This window comes from Cervus canadensis, chromosome 7 (genome assembly GCF_019320065.1).
Source record: "Cervus canadensis isolate Bull #8, Minnesota chromosome 7, ASM1932006v1, whole genome shotgun sequence".
NCBI classification, from domain to species: domain Eukaryota; kingdom Metazoa; phylum Chordata; class Mammalia; order Artiodactyla; family Cervidae; genus Cervus; species Cervus canadensis.
The window spans coordinates 63,448,266-63,468,778 of record NC_057392.1 but is presented as its reverse complement, the minus strand read 5'-3'; the positions used below and the strand labels follow the sequence as shown (position 1 = coordinate 63,468,778).

At 34.1% G+C, this 20,513-nt stretch overlaps 1 protein-coding gene across 1 annotated transcript in view; it reads left to right on the top strand.

Annotated features, from left to right (window-relative positions):
• The window catches only part of PIK3CA (phosphatidylinositol-4,5-bisphosphate 3-kinase catalytic subunit alpha), an 85,342-nt gene that overhangs the window by 48,524 nt on the left and 16,305 nt on the right, over window positions 1-20,513 (top strand). Inside the window, exons 2-11 of the mRNA XM_043473676.1 lie at window positions 1,882-2,309; window positions 2,818-3,027; window positions 4,416-4,666; window positions 6,502-6,747; window positions 7,409-7,494; window positions 10,914-11,019; window positions 11,487-11,639; window positions 11,737-11,871; window positions 19,043-19,167; window positions 20,047-20,128. Coding sequence (XP_043329611.1) covers window positions 1,958-2,309; window positions 2,818-3,027; window positions 4,416-4,666; window positions 6,502-6,747; window positions 7,409-7,494; window positions 10,914-11,019; window positions 11,487-11,639; window positions 11,737-11,871; window positions 19,043-19,167; window positions 20,047-20,128 — 1,746 coding nt within the window. The 5' untranslated portion in view covers window positions 1,882-1,957. The remainder of the gene's footprint in view (window positions 1-1,881; window positions 2,310-2,817; window positions 3,028-4,415; window positions 4,667-6,501; window positions 6,748-7,408; window positions 7,495-10,913; window positions 11,020-11,486; window positions 11,640-11,736; window positions 11,872-19,042; window positions 19,168-20,046; window positions 20,129-20,513) is intronic.

Below are 20,513 nucleotides of genomic sequence, written 5' to 3'. Positions count from 1 at the left end.
GAATTAGATACTGGCTTGTACGAAATAAAGGAGTCAGAGACAGTTTCTGGACTAAGTATATCCTGCTCTTCACCTCTTTCTCACTGTGTTCGTTCCACTCCTGCTTATCCTTAAAGAATTTAATTTATATGTTACCTTCTATGGAAAACTGTCTCATTCCAACTTCCATTAAGTTAGGTGACCACTGTATGTGCTTTTATAAGCACCTGGTACTTCTTCATGGGAGCTTTTCCCCCCCTGTTTTATACGTGTGAATTTTTTACTCCACACCAGCATACACATAACCTTCACACTCTCGATGTTGTCTTGTGAGGGCAGAGGCCATGCCTGTCTTACCATCGTATTCCCAGTACCTAACATGGTCCTGGGGACAGCACCAATACATTGTTGGTGAATAGTGTCATTTATAGTTACTGTCTATAGTGCCTGATAGAGTAATTGAATACAGTAGGTTGTCTGGGGTTTTTTGAATCATTCCTCTGGCTTAACTTTTATTTATTTTTTATTTTCTTAATATCTCTGACATTTTTTTTCTTATAGTTTTATAGTTTAGCTTACTGAATAACAAAATATAAGAAATAAATTTGTGCTACATGGGACTTCCTGTAGTTCATACAGTAAAGAATATGCCTGCAATGTGGGAGACTCAAGTTTGATCCCTGGGTTGGAAAGATGCTCTGGAGAAGGGAATGGCAGCCCACTCCAGTATTCTTGCCTGGAGAATCCCATGGACCCTTCCAGGCTCCTGTTCATGGGGTCACAAAGAGTTGGACACGACTGATCAACTAACACTCCTACTTTTTGGTGAAAGGGATGGATCCTTGCAAATTAATCATCCTATCTCAAGGAAAATGCATTGATGACACTTTTTATTATACTTAATATATAACTAGATTATACTTAAAGAGAATCATCAAGGTATCACTTAGACAATAACAAATACAAAAAAAAAGGAAATTACAAAGATTTTTCTTTCTTAAGAAAGAAAAAAATACTAAACTTTGTAAATTCTAATTACCACAGAGTAGAGGTAGTAGTGTAAAAGGAAAAGGATTTGACTTCTCTAGCCTTTACTTCACTCGTCTTTAAAATAAAACCACTGGTGCTGGTTTAGTTGCTAAGTCATGTCCGACTCTTGCAACCCCTTGGACTGTAGCCTGCCCGGCTCCTCTGTCCATGGGATTTTCCAGGCAAGAATGCTGGAGTGGGTTGCCATTTCATTATTCTTACCTAAAAGCCTTTACTTTACTCATCTTTAAGAACAGTGGAACCATGGTCTAAAAGGTCCTTTCCAAACCAAATTCTGTTGTTGACGTAAAATAGAAAAGAATAGTATATAATGGGAATTTTTATTTCAGTTGCAGCTTACTATTTATTCTCTCCATAGCTCCAGCTCTGTCTTGTTAAGATCTGACCTTAAAAATCCATTCAAATAAGAATTTTTTGTTGAATGAATTTATTAAATGTGATTAAATGCAAGTAATTGTTTTTTCTAATTTCTGGTTTGGAATCAATTCTTTTAGCCTGTGCTTAGTCGCTCAGTTGTGTCTGACCCCATGGACTATAGCCCACCAGGCTCTTCTGCCTATGGGGATTCTCCAGGCAAGAACACTGGAGTGGGTTTCCATGTCCTCCTCCAGGGCATCTTCCCAAACCAGGAATCAAACCAGGTCTCTCCTGCATTGCAGGCAGATTCTTTACTGTCTGGGCTACCAGGGAAGCCATCTTTTAGCTTAATTAGGAACAATAATCTAAGATGAACTATAATTACTTACTCTAATCATTTCAAACTACAGAAAATGAAATTTTACATTTAGTAATGCCGTAAGTGTATTCTTTGATGGTTCCTCCTTTAACATACTTTTTCTTTCTTTGATTTAGATTTCTGCTTTGGGACAGCCACACATCTAATTCCTTAAAGTACTTTTATATGTAAAACTTGTAAAGGATCAGAACAATGCCTCCAAGACCATCATCAGGTGAACTGTGGGGCATCCACTTGATGCCCCCAAGAATCCTAGTAGAATGTTTATTACCAAATGGGATGATAGTGACTTTAGAATGCCTCCGTGAGGCTACGTTAATAACTATAAAGCATGAACTATTTAAAGAAGCAAGAAAATACCCTCTCCATCAACTTCTTCAAGATGAATCTTCTTACATTTTCGTAAGTGTTACCCAAGAAGCAGAAAGGGAAGAATTTTTTGATGAAACAAGACGACTTTGTGACCTTCGGCTTTTTCAACCCTTTTTAAAAGTAATTGAACCAGTAGGCAACCGTGAAGAAAAGATCCTCAATCGAGAAATTGGTATGATAAAATTTTGAAATGGCATTGTCATCCCCTTCTAAATGCAAATAACTATGAAGCTTAACTGTTTTTTCATTAATACAGTATTTTGTCTGAACTGGTTAAATAGATTTCAAAATAAAAATCATTATAATTCGAAAGTATTTTTTGACTGTTAGGCTAAGGAACTATTTTTAACACCTTGGTATTATTCTGTAAAGTTTTCTTTAAGAAGTATCATATGAAGGAATGAGGGATGATTTATATTTTTTATATCCCAGTTTTGTTTTGTTTTCTAAAAAATAATTGATAATGAATAATTTTTGCTACTTTTGCTCCAAATTACTGAGCATATCATATTTTATATATTAAACATATTTGAGATTTTGTCAATTCTTACTATATGTATTCATCAAAAATTTTATTAACACAGAAAATTCTTTATTGTGATCATCTATAGCTACCAGATTCCTTGTTTATAACAAGCATGGTCTTACTGTGTGTTTAACAGAATGTTATATCCTTTAAGGTTTTGCTATCGGCATGCCAGTGTGTGAATTCGATATGGTTAAAGATCCAGAAGTACAGGACTTCCGAAGAAATATTCTCAATGTTTGTAAAGAAGCTGTGGATCTTAGGGATCTTAATTCACCTCATAGTAGAGCAATGTATGTTTATCCTCCAAATGTAGAATCTTCACCAGAACTGCCAAAGCACATATATAATAAATTGGATAAAGGTAAGAAAATTATTTATCTACTATAAATGGCCACTGTAATGAAAACTTCTGTCTGTACCTATATCAATATACAGTCTTTTTGCCTTAGCTAAATGATAAGTTTCTTGAAGACAGGGACTGCTTAAACTGACTGATATAATTGACCACCACGTACACAACTTGTATGCAGTTAGTATTGATTGAGTGAATGAATGTGTGCATGTGGTGCTGATCCCTTGGTGAATTGTTTATCTTAGAATAAAACTGAAAAGAAAACATTGAATTTCAAATTCACTGTTAACAGAATTACAGCTAATTATATTTTTACAAATAAAAACAACTATAAATAGAAATATTTTATGAAATTATGGAGAAGGTTAACACATTCTTACTATATACAAAGAAAAAGTAAATGTTAGATGCAGTGTTTAACTCTGATCATAATGAGTGATAATAATGACTTAACTGTTGACAGTATATCAGTTTCTAGAATTAAGTGAATATGAGAGTATTTAAACTGTGTTGTTTTAGAAATGAAAATATCATTTTATCAGATAAATATTTGTGTTTTTCAAGGTAACAAAGTGAAGTTTTTAATGGAAACTTATAGAATAGGTTTACTCATTAAACATAGTATTCTGTCAGTAGAATAAATTAAGGCATCTTATTACTGTTTCAGCCATATTATTCAAAGTAGTTTAATGATTATATAACATAAGATCTTCATTTAAAATTCATTTCTACATTAGCATGGTTTTTAAAATGGAATGATCTTTTCATTTTTTCCTAATACTCTTTATGAAAATTTTCCAACAGAAAATCTGAAAGAATTTTACTGTGTATACCTTGGCCACTCCAACATAGTTTTAATCTTTTCATTTTCATCTTCTTTTTCTTGGTCCCCTAGCTTTACACTTCATTAATCTTAAAAGGAAAAAAATAGAAAATTTATTTTCTTCCCCGTCCCTCCCCCATCTTTTCTCTCATTCTGATTCAGCATCTTTCTTTAAGTCTCCATGGTTCTTTCCCATAGTTACGAGACACAGTTGTACTTAGAGTACTGTTGAACTTTTGATGCCATCATGAGTCACTCTTCACAGGGATTGTATCTGTGAAGTATGTCATGCAGTTTAGAATAGAAATTAGCTTAGTCTCAGGTACTTGCAACACACAGTAGTCGCAGTTTTGTATGCTTGCCTTAAAACACGAGGTTGGGGCATGGTTTGTCAGCCCTATCGGATTTGAAGATTTGCTCTTTCTACCTGACATTTACCTGTATTTAATTATGGTTGATTATAAGTTGTTTCTGTTTGTGGTTAGAGTAATGGTACTGCATACTTTTTGAAACTTCTCTCTTGAAAAATGAAATATATGTGGTGACTGCATCTAATATTATTTTTCTATTATAGGGCAAATAATAGTGGTGATTTGGGTAATAGTTTCTCCAAATAATGACAAACAGAAATATACTCTGAAAATCAACCATGACTGTGTGCCAGAACAAGTAATTGCTGAAGCAATCAGGAAAAAAACTCGAAGTATGTTGCTATCATCTGAACAACTAAAACTCTGTGTTTTAGAATATCAGGGCAAGTATATTTTAAAAGTGTGTGGATGTGATGAATACTTCCTAGAAAAATATCCTCTGAGTCAGTATAAGGTGAGTAACAAGTTTTAAAGATATTACTTTTAAATTTAAAAGGTAATAACATTGGGAACTGATATCTGTATTTAGGATGTAGTTTTTGAAAATTTAGGTTTTTTTGGCCACACTACTTGGCTTCCAGAACCTTAGTTTCTTGACCAGAGATTGAGCCCTGGTTTTGGCAGTGAAAACACCAAGTCCTAATTACTGAACTTCCAGGGAAGTCCCAAAACTAAATAATTAGTATTAATAAATAGCATTAATAAGTTTATTTTTTTACACTATAATTTGAGAGACAAATTTGAGAGGACCAATGCTGTTCTTTTATATTTTATATAATTAATATTTGGGGACCTGACTACATGTATATGGGTAAGCTTAGTAACAGTTTACAGTTGTAACAATAGTTATGTCATTATTCAGATACAAACATTTGATTTGGTGACGATTTAATTGTGCCATGAGGTAAGATATAATAATGTTTCAGGTGTTTTACAAAAAATGCATTATGTGCTTTTTCTGGATAGCTCCAGTTCTATAGTGGAAATACTTTTATAGCCAATAGGAATTTTAAATAAATTGAAACTTGCCCAAAAGGCTTTTCATGTGCCATACTTTTCAAAAAAGGGCTTGTTGTATTTGAATAGGCAGTGTTAGCAATAAAGTAAATGTTCTTTGTCAAAAAAAAAAAAAAAATTGGCAGTTATACTAACACCCAAATATGGGGCATTCGATGATTTTCGTCCCTTTGCAAACAGTGGCACCAGAAGGAATTAAACATTTCAAAATCCATGATCTACAGTTAATTAAGATGTACTGTTAATACTTCTCTATTCTGTTTTTCTATTCATTAAATAAATACCTATAAGAAGCAACCATATTTGTACCAAGTATATGTCAAATACTGATTTACCGAGTAAGACATGGTCTTGGCTTTTAGTTTGCTTCCATTCTACTAGGGCTTATGGGTAAGAAAACAGATTTTTGTAATATGTGTACAGCAGTGCTATGTGTATATGGGCTTAGTCGCTCAGTTGTGTCCAACTCTGTGTGACCCCATGGACTGTGACCCCCCACCCCCAGGCTCCTCTGTCCATGGAATTTCCCAGGCAAGAATACTGGAGTGAGTTTTCATTTCCTTCTCCAGGGGATATTCCAGACCTGGGGATCAAACCTGTGTCTCCTGCATTGGCAGGCAAATTCTTCACCCACTGAGCGATTAGGGGTATACAGTAGCATTTATATTAAAAATCTCTATCCTGATTATCATCTTAAAGTTCAAACCAATGCATTTTAATATTTTTAAGAACATATTTCATAATTATTAGTTTCCTCTCTTTGTGTGTGTGTGATTTTTTTTTGAGAAATGTTTCTCAAGAAGTGTTGGGGCAAAAGAACAAGTGGGCAGCAGCTCTTGGATTTTACATCAGTATGACTTAATATGTTGAATGACATAGGCTTTCTAAATATCTTGCTTTTTCCTTTAACAAGTACAGTGTTTTCATAATGAGTATGTCCTGATCCTTATTTTTAATTCTTTCTTCTTTCTTTTTTTTTCCAGTTGAAGGTAGAACTATAGTCTCAAAAGCTGACCCTGATTTTCTTTTCTTTTATACAATTTATATGCCAGGAGGTGCTTGGCTTATCTGTGCTATAACCTAACTCCCAAATGTTAGTATTTTAACTATTATAAATATAGCAACTGCTAAAAAAAAATCTATAATGTTTGATTTGTTTAATCACCTTTGCAGATTAGTATGTAAATTCTCTCATAATACTCTTGCATTTTGCTTTTAAAATGAAAACCTTACAAGAAGTGGCTTCTCCCCTCCCACCTTAATCTCTTACAGTATATAAGAAGCTGTATAATGCTTGGGAGGATGCCCAATTTGATGCTGATGGCTAAAGAAAGCCTCTACTCTCAACTGCCAATGGACTGTTTTACAATGCCATCATATTCCAGACGCATCTCCACAGCTACGCCATATATGAATGGAGAAACATCTACAAAATCCCTTTGGGTTATAAATAGTGCACTCAGAATAAAAATTCTTTGTGCAACCTATGTGAATGTAAATATTCGAGACATTGACAAGGTAAGGTCAGGTGTTGCTGTTTATAATTGATATAAATTATTTTATATAAATCTTTTTTATTGAACTATATCATAATCTGTTGACCTGCAGTATGTTTTCAGTTGGCTAGAAAACATCTACCTCAGTTTATAGTCCTTCTCTGTAATTCTAATATTCTAATATCCATAATTCTAAGCTCTTAAAACCAAACTTTTATAGAATTCATTTGGCGGGAAAACCTGACCTAATCTGAAGCAAGGTTTTTTATAGTCTTTATTTATCCCACTTAGTGTAAATATCCATATGTTTCATTGTAGAAATATTAATAATTTCTCTATGAAGTGCTGCTCTAACTGCTAAGAGTACTAAGTAATATTTAGTATATGCACCAATTTATCGTTCTGAAATTTGTAAAACTGAACTACAAAACTGGCCTAAAAAGGGATTGTGGGCCTGTGTTGAAGGCAGCAGCCTATTGGTGAAAAATCTACATCATTTATTAATTTACTATATATGGGAAGAAAAAGAGACCAGAAAAGCTACATCTGAACAAAAACTTTTAGTTGATTCTCTCATTCATGTCAGTTAAATTGTTTTGATAATGTTTAATACTGGCCTTGTCTAGTATGTATGTGTGCATGCATATATGTATGTGTATACACATAACTTTTTTTTCCCTTAGATTTATGTTCGAACAGGTATCTATCATGGAGGAGAACCCTTATGTGATAATGTGAACACTCAAAGAGTACCTTGTTCCAATCCCAGGTAAGGAAGTATATGAATTTATATTTTCAAAAGTCATATTAGTGTTTAACAGTATAATAAATAAAAGTAGCATATTTTACATTATTAGTTTTATGCAAGTCATATATAATTCCCAGACATTTAATATAGAACATAAGGACATCCCATCAAATAAGTATCCTCATTCCGGGATCACTTTATTTATTTTCTCTAAAATGTTATTGGAACAGGTTTTCTGATTCTCTCTTTCGTTGTATCGAGGAGAAAACAGAATGTGGTTATAGTTTTGTGCTGATGATTCCTTACAGTAGATCTAAAAACCTTGCATTTTATTCCTTTTTAAACTCCATTTTCATTAAGAAGTGAGAGTTGGCAAATAACTTCAGAGCTGTACTACTCTGAGGCAGTTTCCTTTACAACACTCCCAAGAATACATGTTTATGACATTCAAGTAAAGAATCTTTGGGAACAAACCAATTTCTTAGTGGGAGGGGGAGTTACTGGAAATGTTTAAAAATGATTACTGTCTAGATAAAATGAAGAAATAAAAAAGGTAGTATAATTCAGCAACTTTCCATCTTGCCATTTCTTTGCCTTTCTTTATAGAATCATTTGGGAATAAAAGTTTATTCCTGATGAATATAGTAGTATCTTAAGAGAACTCAAATTGGTTTTAAATGTTAAAGTAGACTTTTTAGACTAGTAGTAGAGCTAACTAATGGATCTTCCAGAAGTAAGTTTTATAATGAATTCAGCCTGAGTTCTAGAAAAGTCAGGAAAAAGTTCTGGTCTTGTAATGTAAGTGCTACAGGTGCCACCCTTCTAGACCGTAGGTAAAGTTCAGAGAGATGGTAGCCTTCTCGACCAGGAAGAAGGAGTATAATTGCAATCCTGCCTGAACCACTGTAGGTCAGAAAGCACATCACTCAGGGTAGAAGTTACGCTGCAGCAGTAAACAACACCAGAATCGTTTAAAATTTTTGTTAGACCAGCAAAAGTTTTGTTTCCCATTCTTAGAGCATATCTGTCACAGGTTAAGTGGGTGCTTTTGCAAGGAGCATAAAAACAATATTTGAGGAAATAATAGCCAGAAATTTCCAAATTTTGGTGAAAACTATAAGACCAACATCCTAAGGGGTTCAACAAGCCTAAGGAAAGACCCCAAAATAATGTTAGATAGATTTATCCTAGTTATTTAATGATATAAGATCAAAATGTCAAAATGTAATATATTAAAGTAATTATTTAAAAAGGATTTCTGTTTCATTATCATTTCCTTAAGAATATCTGTAAGGTAAAATCCCTATGGAAGTAGTATGAAGACTTAAGTAAATTTTTAAGCTTTTCTGTACTTAAAAATCAGAGATAAAAGTATATGAAGTTATTAGAAAGATAGAATCTTAAAAATTCTTACTGAGATTAAGTGATTTCTCCAAATCTGTGCTTTCTATATGCTAAATAAATTAGATACTTTATGATTTCCATATAAATGTTACCAGTTATCTCCCAAAATCAGAATAAATTTGGAATATATATATAAAACCATTGCTTAAAACTGAAGAACTTAATTGGGTTGTACGTGTTTGTGTGTGTGTGTTTTGTGGACTTTAAAAGAAGAAAAGAACACGCTTTAGTTGGTTAGCACAATACTGAACAACTATAATGCGTTAATAAGACATAGCTCTCTTAAAAAGTGTGTAGAAAATTTTTCATTAATTACGATCAATTCAGAAGGTTTCAATGTGGTAAAAAGTACTAGGTACATTTGAGATACACCATCTAATTTTTCTTGAATTACTATGAACTTAACAAAGCTTACAGTATTTCTTTTCCCTGCATTTGTTGTTTGCTTTCCCTTTAGATTTCCTTCTAGCTGAGTTTCCCCACTTTAAGTGTAAGTCTTCTCTGTATAAATGGACACTTGAGCTTTTAATGTGGACTAGTTACTGTTCTAATTTCTTTATGTATGTTATCTCATTTAATTTTCACAACTGTATGAGAGTTGGTGCTGTTATTAGTCCCATTTCACAGATGAGAAAACACAAAGCAAGGGTTACACATTTAGTAAAATAGTAGAAACAAGATTTTACTCCAGACAGTCTGACTCCTAAGTTCATATTCTTAGCCATTACTATGTTTTTTAATTAAAAACAAAAGAATTACTTATTGTATTTGGTTCTTTATAAGTATGTATACCAAATATAGACATAATTTCACATGTAACAACCAATAAGTTAAAGAGAACCTAGGAAAATTTGAATAATTTTTATCACTTTTTGTTGTAACTTTTTTCCTCTCATTATGTCGTTTTACTACTTCCTGTGAAGTAGTTACTCTGAAATTTGAATACTTTCTCCTTATGTATCTTTTATTTTATTTATCTACTGACTTATTTAAATTAACAGGCTCTTCTGAGTGAAACTACATCATACATAAGAGTAATTAAATATAATTTTAATCATAATAGGAAATTAATTTTATCTTTAGTTTCCTTTTTCTATTCCATCTTCTATAAGTGAATTTGTTTTTTATTTTTACCAAAGTACAGCACAAATGCATAAAATTATACAAATCATGATTGTATAGTTCAGTGAATTATCGCAAAATGAATACCTGTATAACCACCTATATAACCACTATGCTGGTCAAGAATTAGAACATTTACAGGCATTCCGAAAACCCCTCCTCATACTCCTTCCCAATCCATTAATCTTCTCTCCTCCCCGAAGGTAGCTGTTCTAATGCTATTAGTTTCAGTTGTTTCTAAATTTTATATAAATGGACTCAAGGATTTGACATTCTTTTGTTCCTAGTTTCTTACAGTCAATATTATGTTTATAAGATTTCATCTATTTGTAAATAACTAGTGTTCATTTCCATTGATATACAGTATGCCATTATATGACCATACTACCATTTATCTATTTACTTTGAAGTTTGGAGATACTGTATATAATTCTGTTAGCATTCTGTTCAGGATTGCATACATTCTGTTCAGAAAACCTTCTGAATTGATCATAATTAATGAAAATCTGTTCAGGTTTGCATATACCTAGAAATGGAGCCAAGTTGTGGATCAGTTTTAGTAGATTATGGTTTCCAAATTGGTTGTACAAATTACACCTCCCCTAGCATGTATGAGATTTCCTGTTAATGCATCTCTTTACCACCCCTTAGTATCATCAGTCTTTATCATTTTAGCCATTTCTTTTATAGTGTTATCTTTTTATTTTTGCATTTTCTGGATGACAGATGATATTGACTACTCTTTCATGTCTATTAGCCATTTAGATTTGATCTTGTAAAGTTTCTGTTCCAGTCAGTCTCTGACCTGGTTTTCGTTTGATTTATCTTTCTCTTAGTGAGTTATAGGAATCATTTATATAGTCTGGATAAAGTCTTTTTTGGTAAATTCTTTTTTTCTTTAAAATTTTTCACAGGTGGAATGAATGGCTGAATTATGATATATACATTCCTGATCTTCCTCGTGCTGCTCGACTTTGCCTTTCCATTTGTTCTGTTAAAGGCCGAAAGGGTGCTAAAGAGGTAAAGTATCAGAAAGAATAGTAATATTCACTCCTAAAAACCCCTGAATATACTGCTGATTGAATTTTTCAAGAAATGGGTATTTTTTCCCTTACTTAAAAATTAATAAATCAAACATTTAAAAATAATATATTTATTTAAAGAAGAATAACTTAGTAGAGCTTCCAGAATTTATTTTATGATGAATATGTCCTCAGTTCATATTGATAAAACTTTTAATGTACACAGTGACTACACGTAAATATGTCTTGCTTGCTTTGGTTCATATTTCCCATTTATAATTTTAAAAATATGTGTACTTTCAAATGGGGAAAATGAAACTACACTTGGAAAAAAATTAATGTGACTTGTTATAGATACAGTTTAAAAGGCAGTTGTTGAATTCTCCTTTCTGGCAAAGATAAGTATTTTGAAATGCGTTTTATAATTTAATCTATAGAATAGTGAACATTTTTCTGTTTCTTAAGGAACACTGTCCATTGGCCTGGGGAAATATAAACTTGTTTGATTACACAGATACTCTAGTATCTGGAAAAATGGCTTTGAATCTTTGGCCAGTACCTCATGGACTAGAAGATTTGCTGAACCCTATTGGTGTTACTGGATCAAATCCAAATAAAGTAAGCTTTTTATTATCATAAATTAGATTTTTTTTTCTTTTTTGTGTGTGTGACAGTCAAGTATAATATGTATAATAACTTTTGTTCCATCTCTTAGGAAACTCCATGTTTAGAGTTGGAGTTTGACTGGTTCAGCAGTGTGGTGAAGTTTCCAGATATGTCAGTGATTGAAGAGCATGCCAATTGGTCTGTATCCCGTGAAGCAGGATTTAGTTATTCCCATGCAGGACTGGTAAGGCAAATCACAGAGTTTTCCTTAAGTATCAGTCATAATCAGTGCATTTGCATACCTACTTTTACTCTTTGAATGGAAAAGGTTTCATGTGTTTTATTTACACTGGCATCAATATTACAGGCTCTAAAACAGTATTGCAATAGAATAAAATTCTGTATGCTAATATTTTTTCTGCAGTCTGCTTCTTAGTTTAGCCTGCCTCATTTAACAAATATTTTATTTAACACTGACTACACATATATATTTACTATACAATAGGTTGTTGTTCAGTCACCTAACCATGTCCAACTCTTTGACTGCAGCATGCCAGGTCTCCCTGTCCCTCACCTTCTCCTGAAGCTTGCCCAAGTTCAAGTCCCTTGCATTGGTGATGCTGTCCAGCTATCTTATCCTCTGATGCCCTCTTCTTCTTCTGCCCTCAATCTTTCCCATCATCAGGGATTTTTCCAATCAGTCGGAGCGTCACATCAGGTGACCAAAATGCTAGAGCTTCAGCTTCAGCATCAGTCCTTCCAATGAGTTTTCAGGGTTGATTTCCTTAAGATTGACTGATTTGATCACCTTGCTGTCCAAGAGACTCTCAGGAGTCTTTTCCAGCACCACAGTTTGAAGGCATAATTCTTTGGTGCTCTGCCTTCTTTACGGTCCAGCTCTCACAACCGTACACGCCCACTAGGAAGACCATAGCCTTGACTAGATGGAACTTTGTCGGCAGAGTGATGTCTCCGCTTTTCAACACACTGTCTAAGTTTGTCATAACTTTTCTTCCAAGGAGCAAGCATCTTAGTTTCATGGCTGCAGTCACCATCTGCGGTGATTTTAGAGCCCAAAAAAATAATGTCTGTCACTGTTTCTATTGTTGCCCCATCTATTTGCCATAAAGTGATGGGACCAGATGCCATGATCTTAGTTTTCTGAATGTTGAGCTTTAAGCCAACTATTTCACTCTCCTCTTTCACTTTTATGAAGAGACTCTTTAGTTCTTCTTCACTTTCTGCCATAAGGGTGGTGTCACCTGGATATCTGAGGTTATTGATATTTCTCCCAACAATCTTGATTCTAGCTTGTGCTTCATCCAGCCCAGTGTTTCTCATGATGTACTCCGCATATAAGTTAAATAAAAAGGGTGACAATATACTAGGTGACATACTCCTTTCCCTATTTGGAACCATTTTGTTGTTCCATATCCAGTTCTTCTGTTGCTTCCTGACATGCATACAGATTTCTCAAGAGGTGGGTCAGGTGGTCTGGTATTCCCGTCTCTTGAAGAATTTTCCACAGTTTATTGTTATCCACACAGTCAAAGGCTTTGGCATAGTCAATAAAGCAGAAGTAGATGTTTTTCTGGAACTCTCTTGCTTTTTCGTTGATCCAACGGATGTTGGCAATTTGATCTCTGGTTCCTCTGCCTTTTCTAAATCCAGCTTGAACATCTGGAAGTTCACAGTTCACATACTGTTGAAGCCTGGCTTGGAGAATTTTGAGCTTTTAGTTTTACTAGCATGTGAGATGAGTGCAATTGTGCGGTAGTTTGAGCATTTCTGGCATTGCCTTTCTTTGGGATTGGAATGAAAACAGACCTTTTCCAGTCCTGTGGCCACTGATGAGTTTTCCAAATTTGCTGGCATACTGACTCCAGCACTTTCACAGCATCATCTTTTAGGACTTGAAATAGCTCAACTGGAATTCCATCACCTCCACTAGCTTTGTAGTGATGCTTCCTAAGGCCCACTTACTTCACATTCCAGGATGTCTGGCTCTAGGTGAGTGATGACACCATCGTGATTATCTGGGCTGTGAGGATCTTTTATGTATAGTTCTTCTGTGTATTCTTGCCATCTCTTCTTAATATCTTCTGCTTCTGTTAGGTCCATACCATTTCTGTCCTTTATTGTGCCCATCTTTGCATGACATGTTGCCTTGGTATCTCTAATTTTCTTGAAGAGATCTCTAGTCTTTCCCATTCTGTTGTTTTCCTCTATTTCTTTGCACTGATCACTGAGGAAAGCTTTCTTATCTCTCCTTGCTATTCTTTGGAACTCTGCATTCAAATGGGTGTATCTTTCCTTTTCTGCTTTGCCTTTTGCTTCTCTTATTTTCACAGCTATTTGTAAGGCCGTCGCATTCCCTAGTTTTATTGACCACAGTGCTTCATAAGGTCCATTTGACTTCACACTCCAGAATGTCTGGCTATGGGGGACAGATCACACCATTGTACTTAACCAGTTCATTAGGATCTTTCTTGTACAGTTCTTCCATGTATTCTTTCCATCTCTACTTGATCTTGACACAATAGGTACCAGGTAATAAAGTTGTGACCTGAAGAGACCTCTACTGTTTATTCAGTGTGCTGGTGAAAATAGGCCTGAGACTGGTAAAAGCAGAAATATAAGATTACAAATTATGCTGAGTGCCATGAAGGAAATAGTAGTGTGTCAAGAATAATGAACTGTTTGGGGAGAAAGGATAGTGTATCTTGGTGCAGGAGAGACCTCTCTGGGATAATAACTTTGAACTTGAAAGCAAGGTGTACGTGTGTTGTTAACTGGGCCTGGAAGCAGAGGAAATAGCATATCACAGTAGTCTATGCTGGACTTCCCTGGTTGCTCAGTGGTAAGGCACTTAAATGCTAATGCAGGAGATGCAGGTTCCATCTCTGGGTTGGGAAGATCCCTGAAGAAGGAAATGGCAACTCACTCCAGTTTTCTTGCCTTGGAAATTGCATGGACAGAGGAGCCTGGTGGGCTGTAGTCCATGGGGTTGCAAAGGAGTTGGACATGACTTAGCAACTAAACAACAACAATAACAACATAGTCTATGCTAGAAAACAGTATATATAAAATGGAGTTTAAATATTGATCTGTTTGTCTGATCTTGGCTGTAGTTTTAGAACCACAGTGTAACTGGGTTCAAGGATCGTAAACTCTCCCTTATTTTTCAAGGCAAAAGTGTCAGTACTGAGAGAAGAGAGTATTTTTGTTCTCTGCTGTCTCTTTTCCCAGGTTCCTAATTTGTCACCTTTTTCTTTGGCCTAATTAAAGATTATAGATAGACCATTCAATGAATGTGGGTTCTGAAACATGCCTACCCCCAGTAATAGTGGCACCCAGGGGCAGTCTGGAATCCTATATTTAGAAACTTTATTAGTTTAACTTTATTATTAATAGTTGTGTTCTCAGTAAGGAGTTTACCAAACTTTTGTAAACGGAATAATAATAATAATAGTGATAGTAATCTTCCTGCCTGTGTGCTTTCAAAACTATGTACAAAATGTTTTGTTAAGTAGAAGTTAATTTAAAATCATTTCTGAATTCTGTCATTTACTAAAAGTACAATCAGCTTTTTTGACATTAAAAAAGGGATTCTTTTGCTTGAAAAATGTAACCACTACTTTGTAAGTTTAATTCCTTGAATATATTTAACATGTATTAAGTGCTAACTATGTACTATAAATACCATGCCAATTACTTTTCACATATTACCTCATTTAATCTTAAAAGTAGTCTCAATGAGAGTAGGTGCTATTTTAACTCCTATTTTACCAGAAAAGAAAAGGTTTAAGGGGTTTAAATAAGTTATCCAGTGTCACTGTTAAATAAGTATTAAGTCTTTTACTCTTAACCATTCTAACTTAGATAAGCAGGATAATAACCTTGATTCCTTAATTTTGAAATTAAGCATTTCTGTAGAATGTCCATAACTCTATCTAATTAGTTATACCTATAAATTAACTGAATTACCAGAATTAGATTACATACTTGAAAACTCATTTATTTCCTATTTTATTCATATTTTAGTCATTGAACTCAGTTTGCCACAGCCCATTTTAGCTTTTGAGTTTCCTTTTTGAGCAGTTCTAAGTTTTTTAGGATTGATATTTTTATGACATTTTCTTCCTAGAATAATTTTTTTTATTTCAAAGAAAAACTGTTTATTTTTGTAATAGAATAAAACTGATTCTGTCTTTCAGTTACCATCGGATCTATTGAAAACTTTCATAAATCTAAGATACAACAATGGGATACTTAATTTTCTTGTATCTTAAGACATTTTACTATTTAATCATTATTCATTAATTAATTCCAACTATGCTAAAAAAAAAAAGACTAATAATATGGAAACATAGAAGGGTAGAACAACTAGAAGGATGATACAATAGTGAGGTAAATCATCACTTTTACATCATCCTTCAGTCTTATTTAAATGCTCAGTGTTTTCCATCATCTTTCCAGATGTATAAAGAAGTCTGCAAACACCATCTTTGTAGTTTTTTGTTTTGTTAGTTTTTAGGCTTTCATTGAACACTGTTAATAATTTAGAATTTTTCCCTTTCCACCCACAGTGACAAAGAGAAGAAAACTTGACAGAGAAAAATATTTCACAAGTATTAAATCAGAGTATGAATGCAAAGAAATGGATAATAGTGCTTTAAAGCACAGTTTCTCAACCTTAACACTGATGACATTTGGGGCCAAAAATTCCTTTGCTGTAGGGGCTGTCCTATTCATTACAGGATGTTTAGCAGCATCCCTGGCCTCTACACGCTAGATGCCAGTAATACCACCACCACCAAAAACGTGTCCCAACACCGTCAGTGGTTCCTGGGAGGTAGATGGGCAAAATCACCCCAGCTGAGAACCGCTGCTGCTGCTGCTAAGTCGCTTCAGTCGTGTCCGACTCTGTGCGACCCCATAGACGGCAGCCCACCAGGCTCCCCCGTCCCTGGGATTCTCCAGGCAAGAACACTGGAGTGGGTTGCCATTTCCTTCTCTAATGCATGAAAGTGAAAAGTGAAAGTGAAGCCGCTCAGTCATGTCTGACTTTTAGCAACCCTATGGACTGCAGCCTACCAGGCTCCTCCTTCCATGGGATTTTCCAGACAAGAGTACTGGAGTGGGGTGCCATGGCTCCAGACTTAAATGATGATGTTAAAATTGATCATATTAAGTGAAACATCAGATGACACTATCCTAGATGAATTTTCTCAAACTCAAGAGACAGTGAGTGAACAGTGTATCTCCAAGGACAAAAAATGACTAACACAAGTTAGTCATTCTGCAGGAATGACTTTATCACACAATATGTCTTAGTAAGAACCTGGACCACAAAAAAAATTTTTTAAATATTAAAAACCTGGACACCACATCTTTTCCAGTATTCTTTTTATCTTTTATGATGTTGTGCACCAAAATATACTTTTTAAGTGGCTAAGTGCTACAGACAGTTGTGTATAAAAATAACTGGAAGGAAAAAAATAATGTAGAAAAGTCTTAACTCCTTGGATTGATTATTCTGATTGATATCTGTAAGTATAAAAAATAGAAATGTTTTGTACTTATGAAGCAAAGAAGATGGTTATCAACAAAATTATGAGTCATCAAAGTTTTCAAAAGTATTGTATTTTGAAAATGCAAGTATGAGAAGAAAAACCAAAAGTAATGATAAGCTAGAACTTACGAGATATGTATTTGAAATCTGGAATCAGTATTCACAAGATGGATATGTTTCAGGCTCACACAGGACAGTTGATTAGCAAGTTTGTTGCTTTCAACATATGTTGCCCATTTTGGATTATAAATTTGGTTTTACTGTGTTTAAATTCTTATTAAGATGTCTATTAAATTGTGTTTACCATTTTTTATTCTCTAAATTATTTTGTATTAAAAACAAAAATAAAAGAACTAAGAGTCCATTGGAACCCAAATGATTAATGTTAATGACTACTTTTTCTGATGAGTTGAGGGTTAAGTATTTATTCTTTTACCTGGACTATTACGGTAGCTCCCTACCTGGTCTTCCACTTATCCCAGAGCAGCCAGAATAGCAAAATTATAAAAGATAAATCAAGTATTAATAACAGTATTCATCCTGTACATAACTTTCACTAAAAGTAAAACCCAAACCTTTTACCCTAACCTACAAGTTTTACACGCGGTGACTATGACCTGCTGTCCGTCCTCTCCCTCACCTACTGGGCTTCAGATGCCACTGAACTTCACCAAACTCTGTCTGTCTGTGGGCACTTTTCACTGTTTCCTTCATCTGTGGTAATTTTTCCCTGGTCTTAGTGTGGATGGTTCTTTCTTGGCATTTGGATCACAAATTAATACGTTCTCAGAGGCCATTTCTGAACACTCAGTCTAAGGTAACCACCCCGTCCTTCTCTGTCACATTACTCACAACATCTGTCTGTGTTGACTCTCCAATAGCTTTATTTGTTCATTTAATTTTCCACTGTAATAGAGTCTCTGTTAATACAGGGTGTTTTACTATTTTCTGAGCCCAGCAGTAAGAATAGGACCAAGTTACACAATACATGTATTAAAGATTTGTTGAGCGAATATGTGCCAGTAATATTTTGTTATGCTGCTGGATAAATTAACAATATTTAAATATATAAAAACCAGGGTCTCCCCTGGTAGCTCAGATGATAAAAGAATCTGCCTGCAGTGCAGGAGACAAGACCTGGGTTTAATCCCAGGGTCAGGAATGTTCCCTGGAGAAAAATATGGCTACCTACTCCAGTATTCTTGCCTGGGGAATTTTGTGGACAGATGAGCCTGGAAGGCTATAGTCCACAGGATCCAAAGAGTCAGACAACTGAGTGACTAACACTTTGACTTTTTAAATAAAAACCAAGTAGCATGGATGTCTGCTTTCATCTTTAGCCATTAGGAATAAGTATAACCCATCCTAAATGGCATGTGTTTTTCATCATATGTTAATATGTTCATAGTTATTCATTATGTGGTTAATATATTTGTATTTAAAAAGAATAAATACATTACTTAGAATCTTGGAATTATATCAAAAGTTATGGTATTTTCATTTTAGTTTCCAAAATTCAGCGTGCAGTATTTTAAAGTGGGTTGTTGTGTTTGTTTGTTTGTTTTCCTGTTTTCCCCTTATTTTTACTTTTGAAATTGGAAAGCCTTGCAGTGATTATAAGGATATATTCAGGCAAGGGTTATGAAAGAATTTAAACTTGTTCTCCCCTATCACTGAAAATAAAGTCTTATAATGACAATAAACTGTTTTGCAACAGTTAATAATCAATGTAAAGTTTATTGAAAGTTAATCTTTTTTTGCAGATCACTCATAAATCGAGGGAGAGGGTTAGGAAATATGACAAAGAAAAAATTATATAAGATACTACTTTATTTTACAGAGTAACAGACTAGCTAGAGACAACGAATTAAGAGAAAATGATAAAGAACAGCTCCGAGCAATTTGTACACGAGATCCTCTATCTGAAATCACTGAGCAAGAGAAAGATTTTCTGTGGAGCCACAGGTAGGTGTTAAGATAGAGTCTCTGTTTCTCCTATTTCACAAGAAAGAACTGACTTTTGCTTGATCTTGCCATGTTTCTGCCATTACCTATTAGAGTAAATAAAGCATAATTTATATGATTTTTTATTATGAGCATTATCCTTTTTTAAACTATGGATGTAGATCAGTATTTCTAGAAAATCATGATGCATTGGTACTAAGCTTGCAGGTGGAAGGCTTTTTTAAAATTCTAAATCCTTAACATGATCTTTTCTTAGATTTGGTTTTTTTGTTTTGTTTTCAAATAAAATTTAAGATCCACCCCCCAAAAAATACCTGTAGTTTTAGACCCATTTAATTGTGATTTAGTTGGCCTAGGTATTTTCCATTTTTAAGAGTTCCTTTCATTTTTCATTTTTCCTTATGCTTCCTGAAAGTAACAATGTAATGCCCTATTTTTACTTTTGAAGAAATTACTCTACAGCTTGGTATGTGTACACTGGTTTATTTAAATACAGTTGCAGTGCATTTATGCAGAAAGTCCATTTAAATATAAGTTTTGTCCACTGACCACAGTAGAAGTGGAAATCTTAGCATGGTTCATGATTAAAAATAGAAACTATGTAAAGAATGTTATAAGTTCATAATTTTTCCTAAGTAGTTGTCCTCCATTTGGATTTTCCTTTTGTCTTCCATGCCATTTATAACTGTCTCTAAATATATATATGTGCAGCTATAGTGTTAAATATTTGTTTTGATTTTAAGGAAGGCTAGTCATGGTAAGAAATTTTTAAAATGTTTGGAACTTCTTAGAGATTGCATAGTTGAAAATTTAGACATTTAGGTCTTTTGGATAACATGTAAGAATGGTTTTTTATTTTGTTTTATCTTTTCCACATAGACACTATTGTGTAACTATCCCCGAAATTCTACCCAAATTGCTTCTGTCTGTTAAATGGAACTCTAGAGATGAAGTAGCTCAGGTAAATGCATATTTGAAATTACTGAATAACTGTTGCACAAATTTGGTATGTCGTTCAAATTGTTTTCTCTCAGAAAATCTGCATAAGTGTAAGAGATGAAATAGACTGTGTGTTTTAAATTAACTAATAATGATAATACAGATGGTCCTCAACTTACCATAGTTCAACTTAAGATTTTTTGACTTTACAGTAGTGAGAAAGTGATATGCATTCAGTGGAAACTATTTCAAATTTTGTATTTTGATCTTTCCTCAGATTAGCAATATGTGGTAAAATAGTCTCTCCTGATACTGGGCACAGCTTCAGTCAGCCAGGTGATCATGAGGGTGAACGACCAATATCCTTACCACTAGTCTGTACCCGTACAGCCGTTATAAAACAGGCT